Raw genomic sequence first — 8,066 nt, 5'->3', positions numbered from 1 at the left:
ACTGGCAACAGCCACGCTCAAATGGTGCTTTTTATGTGCCACCGGCACAGGAGCCAGTCCAGCGGCACTGGGAACGACCTTGCTCGAATGTTTTTGTCATGTGCCACCAGCACAAGTGCCAGTAAGGTGACGCAGGTAACGATTACGCTTGAACGGTGTTTTCAAAGTGCCATCGGCACGGAGAAAAATGTTCATTACCTGGCTACAAGACCCCTTTTATTCATGAATGACCATGAGATAGCTCCTAGAAAGTTCCCCTCCAAGGCACAAGTCTGAGCAAGGTTACTTATGAAAGATCATCAGTTGCCCGTGCTTACCAGCCTCCCCTTTCCATGCCACTGATGTTATCCAAGAGAAAAGCAAAGGGGCCGATACAGCTTGGCACCATTGAAGTCACAACTCATTTCTACAGCTGAGTAGAACACAGCACACAACCCGGTCTGGGAATCAAACTCACTAATAATAAATAATGAATAATACAAAACACAATTCTCTTTTCTTTTCCATATTTTTAAAGAAAAAAAATTAGAGTATAAAAGGTTTATTATCAATAGTTTTAATTTTTTTCAACAATTTTTCGGGTAAAGTCCTCCTTATCAAATTACAAACTGGGGTGAACAACATAATGTGTTCATATAAGATTTCACAGAAAAATTCAATGAGGTATTCAAATATCCCTGTATTGTGCATAGTGTTGGCAATTTTAATGATCAAAATTTTCAGGTAGCAAAGGAACGTGGTCAGACTGGAGCTGCTTTGCATGTGTGTGTGAAGAGAGTTCATTATGAATAGGGGATTATTAATGTTACGATGAACCGGTTGGCGTTGTTTTGGTTAGATTCTTCACACACACGCGGATAACAGGGCCTGGGTTGGTCTCTGATCTGAGTAGTCGCAAATGGACAATGAGTTTCATGTTGGGAGTCGGTCAAGTGTGAAGGGTCAACATCTGTTACGGATTCGGAATCAGAGACGTGTCGATGGTCAGCTTGTACTACAATACAAGGGTCGTCCTTGGTTTTACACTGAGGCAAATTTTGGACCGTACCACATTGACGGTCAGTTTGGGCATCTGACAAGAGATTCGAGGTATTCCAACGATCGGCGTCTCTTGCAGCCAGAAGTTCAGAAAATAAATGAGAACTGGGCACAGAGTCAATCTGAAAATCAGACATAGAAGGTGGCTGTAGGTGGTCAGTTTTACTTTTCTGCTCAAGTTCAGCCTTGGCCTCGTCTGAGCACTTAGTTTCATTCTTGACTTGGTATGTGGTCACACCACCACATGGCTTAGGCTCCACCTCAGGCCGGAGGGTCACTGGATGCAGGTGCTCAGTTTTGATCCCACATTCTTTGTCAGTCTTCTTGGCCGGAGACGGGCACCAGACCCCAATTTGAGGATATTCTCTCCCAGCCTTGTACTCACTCTCAAGCTCATACTCACTCTCAGTCTCATTCTCAGTCTCCGTATCAAACTGAAGCTCAGCCAGCGTTTCACACCAAGTCTTGGCCTCAACGCGATACGATGCCTCAGACTCAGTATCCGTCCCAAACCGAAGCTCAGTCGAGAGTTGATCACTGCTATCAGTATCTGACTTGCACTGAGTCACGTATACTGGTCTAATGCAGCCCTTGAGCAGAGCCACGTCCTCATCTTGACACTCAGGCTCAACCTGAACTCCATTCCTGTCCAGATCACTCTTCACCGTTTTGAGCCAGGTCTCGTTGCCATGCTCACACGTCCTCTCAGGTATGTATCGATGCTGAGTACGTTGCCGGAGAAGGGTCTCGGAGGCGTGCCACGGGCGCTTGGGTGCCGTCTCGTACTTCAGTTTGTGGGCCTGACAGAGCACAGGCTCAGATTGGTACACACTGTCTCTACCCAGCTCAATCCTGGTCGTGCGGTCACACACAGCATAAGACTTCAATTGAAGGTGGATGTCAGTGTTCGAATCAGCCTCAAGCTGATACTCAGTCTCTTGCTGGTGCTCACGCATGTGCAGAAGCTCAGCCTCAAGATCATGATGTTGGTGATGAGTTTGGGTCTCATTGTCAATTTTGGGCTCATACTTGGTTATCGTCTTAGACTCAGGTTCAGGAGAATGTTGAGGCTCAGGCTCAGTTTTGCACTGGAACTCGGGTTTGGTTTCGTGTGGTTGTGGTGGAGCGACATTCTTGAGCTGGACTTCGGTCACGTGTCGGTGGTCAGTGCTGGTCTTGTGCTTGGTTTCGGTTACAATCTGCAACTTGGTCAAGTGCTGAGACACAAACTCAAGCTGCAGGTCCGTCACGTGCTCACACTCAGTCTCAAGCTGGAATTCACTCAGACGCTGACACGCCGTCTTCAGCTGGAGCTCGGTGACGTGCTGATGCTCAGCGTCGGTCTCGAGCTGCAGTTTGGTCACATGATGGTGCCCAGCCTCAAACTCAAGCTCAACATCAGTCTGAGTCTCCATCTCAGTCTGCAGTTTGATCTCAGGCTCAGAAACTTTATGTGGCAGCTCAATGTCAGGCTCAGACTGAGGTTTCACTTCAATCTCATATTGAATCTCAGGTTCCGGAGATGGCTCAGGCTCTGGTTGAAACACAAGCTCAGGCTGAAACACAAGCTCAAGCTCAGGCTGGGGAACAGGCTGAGGCTTAGGCAGGAGAGCAGGCTCAGACTGAGGCTTAGGCAGGAGAGCAGGCTCAGACTGAGGCTTAGGCAGGAGAGCAGGCTCAGACTGAGGCTTAGGCAGAGAGCAGGCTCAGGCTTAGGCAGGAGAGCAGACTCAGGCTGAGGCTTAGGCAGAGAGAGCAGGCTCAGGCTGAGGCTTAGGCAGGAGAGCAGGCTCAGGCTGAGGCTTAGGCAGGAGAGCAGGCTCAGACTGAGGCTTAGGCAGGAGAGCAGGCTCAGACTGAGGCTTAGGCAGGAGAGCAGGCTCAGACTGAGGCTTAGGCAGGAGAGCAGGCTCAGACTGAGGCTTAGGCAGGAGAGCAGGCTCAGGCTGAGGCTTAGGCAGGAGAGCAGGCTCAGGCTGAGGCTTAGGCAGGAGAGCAGGCTCAGGCTCAGGCTTAGGCAGGAGAGCAGGCTCAGGCTTAGACTCAGGCTCAAGATCAGGTTCATGTTCAAAAATAGGCTCCGATACTGTTTCAAGCTTCGGCTTAAACTTGCGTTTTGCCACAGTCTTCTTTTGGTCCTTCCTCTTAAGCCGGGGCTCAGACACAGGCTGAGGTTCATCACTGGTCTCCTGTTGAGGCTGGGTCATGGGTGTATCTGGAGCTGGTGGCATTTCGTACTCAATCTCAGGCTGAAAATACATCTTGGGTGCGAGTTCAGGTTCAGACTTAACATCAGTCATGGGCTCATCTCGGGGTTTAGTATCATGCTGTATATCAGGTTTGATAACAGGCCCTGGCTGATCAGTATAGACATTAATATCAGAATCAAACTTGGACACCATTTTGGGCTCAGGTGAAGGAATTCTCTCGTGCCTGAGCTCAGGTGTGGATACACCGGTACGCTGGATCTCTGGCCCAGGCTCACTGTATTTACTAATAGGTTCAGACTTGTATTCGATTTTAGTCTCTGGCCTCTGTGGGGGCTCACTGCTAGATGGCAATTCTGGCTCAGAATAAGCCTCAATATCAGGTTGAGACTGATCTTTCATTTTGATCTCTGGTTTCTGTGGCGGCTCAATACTAGATGGGACTGCTAGCTCAGGATAAGCATCAACAACAGGTTCTAAGCTGTATGTAATCTTTGGATCAGGCTCACGGTATTCAACATCAGGTTCAGACTGGTATTCGATTTTGGTCTCTGGCTCCAGTGGGGGCTCACTGCTTGATGGGAAGCTTGTCTCAGGAGAAGCCTCGACATCAGATTCTAAGCTGAGACTAACCTTAGATTCAGGCTTTTGTGGAGGAGAGCCTTCTGGCTGGATCTTTGGATCAGACTTACGGTATTCAATATCAGGTAGAGACTGATCTTTCATTTTGATCTCTGGTTCCAGTGGGGGCTCACTGCTAGATGGGAATGCTGGCTCAGGAGATGTAACCTTAGGTTCAGGCTTATATGGGGGAGGGCCTTTGGGCTGGACCTCTGGCCCAGGCTCATGGTATTCAACATCAGGTTCAGACTGGTATTCGATTTTCGTCTCTGGCTCCAGTGGGGGCTCACTGCTAGGTGGGAATTCTAGCTCAGGATAAGCCTCAGCATAAGGTTCTAAGCTGTATGTAATCTTTGGATCAGACTTATGGGATTCAATATCATGTAGAGACTGGTATTTGATTTTGGTCTCTGGCTCCAGTGGGGGTTCACTGCTAGATGGGAATGCTAGCTCAGGAAAGGCCTCAACATAAGGTTCTGATTCAGGGATCTCTGGCTTCCACCGGGGATCACTGCTAGATGGGAACTCTAGCTCAGGAGAAGCCTCAAATTCAGGTTCTGAATGGTATGTAATCTTGGATTCAGGCTTACTTGGGGGCGGGCTATCATGCTGGATCTCTGGCCTAGGCTCACGGTATTCGATACTGGGCTCTGACTCCGGTAGGGGCTCACTGATAGATGGGAACTTTAGCTCAGGATAAGCCTCAACATAAGGTTCTAAGCTGTATGTAATCTTGGATTCAGGCTTAGGTGGGGGTGGGCTATCGTGCTGGATCTCCGGCTCCAGTTGGGGCTCACTGCTTGATGGGAACTTCAGTTCAGGATAAACTTCAACATAATTTTCTAAGTGGTATGTTTCCATAGGTTGAGGCCTTGGTTGGGGTGGGCCATTTCGCTGAATTTTTGGCTTAGGCTGTCTGGTCTCTGGCTCCGGTGGGACCTCCGGCTGAACACTGGGTTCAACAAAGTACAACTCGGGTGGAGGGGTGCTTTTGCGCTCAGCCTCATTCACAGGGTGGCGGGTTCCGGTGTAGTGAATGCTTGGTGGAAACTGATACTTAACTTTGGTCACGGGAGCGGGTAACGGTTTCCTGCCTTGTGGAGTTTTCGGTTCAGGGTAGTATTCTATATCAGATTTCTGGTTGTAATACTCCGTCCCAAACTCAGGTGGGAGTTCGCTGTACTTTGGGTATTTCTTGGTAACCAGTTTCGACTGTAGTAACAGCTTTATCATATGCAACACATCTTTCTTCGTGTAGTCCCCATCACGCTTCTGTTTTTTCTTGCGGCGGGTACGTCTTCTCCGAGGCTTACCTTTCGTCGTCTTCTCCTCGGATTCGCTGTCGTAAATGTAATTCATCAAGTTCACCTGGTGCGACGAGTCTGTTGCTTCCCCAACGCATTTTGCGAACACGTGGTAGAACAAGTACAAGAAGAACACAATACCAAAGACATCAAACTCCAAAGAGTTTAACACATACATTTCCATACACGACCAAATACAAAATGGAAATATTCATAAATTATACAGACACTGTGCAATCTAGAATTCTCTGTTTCTTTCCCTTCTTTGATTCCTCTTCATTTTATTTTGTATTCCTCTTCTGGTCTTCTGCAATTTATTTGTTTTATTTTCCTTCCTTCTGTTTGCTCCTACTCTTTTTACCTTCTCTCTTCCTCTCTCAATTTCTTCTCCTCTTAAATTCCTCTTCTATTTTCTTCAATCCTGTTTTTTATTCACCTTTTTCTCTCTGAACTTATTTTCCTTCCTCTTCAATTCCTCCAACCTCCTTTTTCCTTCCTCTTCAATTTCTCTGGTTCAATTTTCCCCTAGTTTTCCCTTTCTCTTCAATTCCTCCAGCCTTATTTTATCCTTCCTCTTCAATTCCTCCAGCCTTCTTTTCCCTTTCTCTTCAATTCCTCCAGCCTTATTTTATCCCTCCTCTTCAATTCCTCCAGCCTTATTTTCCCTTTTTCTTCAATTCCTCCAGCCTTATTTTATCCTTCCTCTTCAATTCCTCCAGCCTTATTTTATCCTTTCTCTTCAATTCCTCCAGTTTAATTTCTTCTTCCTCTTCAGTTCCTCCAATCTAATTTCTCCCAGTCTTTTCACTTCCTCCAACCTTATTTTCCCTTCTGCTTCAGTTCTTCCAATCCTATGTCTCCGTTCTCTTAAGTTCCTCAACTCTTATTCTTCCTTCTACCCTTCTGATTTCGTTCGTTCCTGTTTCCCCGGTTTCGCGTTTTCTTTCACTTTTTCCTTCTTGTTCAAAACTTCGATATTATTCCGTCCACAATCCAACACTTTTGTCTTTTAATCTAACTTTTATTCTCTATCGTATACATTTCTTTTCCCGTTTTCCCTTATTTTCTTTCTTGCCCCCCACTTAACTCACTACCGGCATCATCAACCCTACGTCGGTAGCTATCTCACTTTATTATATATATATATATATATATACACCTTCTTATCTCTTTATATTTACGATAATATATATATGTAGTATATTTGATATTTTTTCCTCAATTTTTGTGAGGAAAAAATAGCGAAAACGAAAATTAATGGATACGAAAAACGATAAAAAATAATTCACCCCCGGTCGATCTTACTTCTTTTTCTTTTTCATTTCAATCCAGAAAAATAAAGGAAAATTCTTAAATCCACAATTCAAGGACGATGGCATTATTTCTTCGTAAAAAATGGTCTCTCATAATTTAAACCGAGAGAAAAAATAATAATAAAAGGGGGAAAAAAAGACGTTTTTCTTGCTCTTTCTTTCTTGGTTATGAATGAATGAATATTGGCATAAAACCAACGGCCCCTAATTAGGATATCTTCAGCAGGGGGTCTTATTCTTTCGAGTCCCTTTCTGTTGTAATGTGTTCAAACTACATTTTAAATGCAGCCCCCTATTACAAACTCACATACAAAGCAATGGACCTTTTGGTTCATCTTGCGTACATTTTTGCCTTCGTCTTCGAATCCAGAAGAAAGAAAAGAAAGAAAAGAAACAAGTTTTCAAAGACTTACCATCTCCGCCTTGCTCTTCTACTCTATCTCTTTCTCTGCCTTTCTCTTCCACTCTATCACTTTCTCTGCCTCTCTCTTCCACTCTATCTCTTTCTCTGCCTCTCTCTTCCACTCTATCTCTTTCTCTGCCTCTCTCTTCCACTCTATCTCTTTCTCTGCACCTCTCTCTCCCTCCCTATATATATTTCTCAGACTCTTCCCCCTTCTCTCTCACAAATTCTCTGCTTATCTACCTCTCTACTCTCTCCCTCTATCTATCTCTCTATCGGTCTCTTCCTCCTTCTCTCTCATAAATTCTCTGCTTATCTACCTCTCTACCCTCTCACTCTATCTATCTCTCTATCGGTCTCTTCCGCTTTCTATGTCATAAAGTCTTTGCTTATCTCTCTCTCTTTCTTCCTCTCATAAAATCACAGCAGTACCTCCTCCTCCTTTCCCTCTATACTTTTTCCTTGTCTTTCTCATCTCTCCCCTTCTCTCACTCGCTTTTACTGCCTCTACCTCTCGCTTTCTGAATGAGAGTGAAAGGTAAGTAGACTGTGTGTGTGAGAGAGAGAGAAAGAGGAGGAGAGAGAGGGAGGAAGAAGGACAGAGGGAAAAAGAGAGAGAGAGAAATAGCGAATGTGTGTGTCTCGTTCTCTCTCCCCCTTTCATACATTCCCACCTCAAACTTTAACCTACAGACACTCTCCCTCTTTCACACACTCTCTATTTCTTTTCTTTCTTTCTCTTTTATCTTTCGCTTTCCCTCCCTCATACAGTCACACATAAACTTTAACTCTCCCTCCCACATACACTCTCTGCTTATCTATATCTTTCTTTTTTCTTCCCTCTGTCTTCCCTTCTCATACTTTCACGCCTCTCCGTCTCCCCTCTCCCCCTCTCATGCACTTACATACTAACTCTCTCTTTCTCTCTCACTCTATCTTTTCCTCCCTCCGTCTATCCCTCTTATTTATTCACATAGAGATCTTAACTTCCTCTCTCTGTCACATTCTCCTTATCTATATCTTCCTCTCCCCTCTCTCCGCAGTTCATACGTTCTCTTCTCTCTCCCTCTCTGTCACTCTTTGATCTCTCTCCCTCTCTTTCTCTCTCATACACCCTCTCTTTATCTATTTCTCTTTCACTATCACCGATTTCCCCCTCTAATTCTACACAAGCCTCCCT

The 8,066-nt window shown here is 45.4% G+C and overlaps 1 protein-coding gene across 1 annotated transcript; it reads right to left on the bottom strand.

Annotated features, from left to right (window-relative positions):
• Positions 1-525: 525 nt before the first annotated feature.
• On the bottom strand, positions 526-5,348 carry LOC115226047 (titin-like). Its single transcript, XM_036514808.1, has 5 exons — positions 4,410-5,348; positions 4,035-4,187; positions 2,826-3,737; positions 1,845-2,726; positions 526-1,799 (listed from the first exon to the last, which is right to left on the bottom strand). The coding sequence occupies exons 1-5, from the start codon at positions 5,346-5,348 to the stop codon at positions 783-785; spliced, it is 3,903 nt and encodes a 1,300-aa protein (XP_036370701.1). The 3' UTR covers positions 526-782.
• Positions 5,349-8,066: the final 2,718 nt, after the last annotated feature.

This window comes from Octopus sinensis, linkage group LG29 (genome assembly GCF_006345805.1).
Source record: "Octopus sinensis linkage group LG29, ASM634580v1, whole genome shotgun sequence".
Lineage (NCBI taxonomy): Eukaryota > Metazoa > Mollusca > Cephalopoda > Octopoda > Octopodidae > Octopus > Octopus sinensis.
The sequence above is the reverse complement of the archived record's forward strand: the minus strand, read 5'-3'. Positions and strand labels throughout refer to the sequence as shown.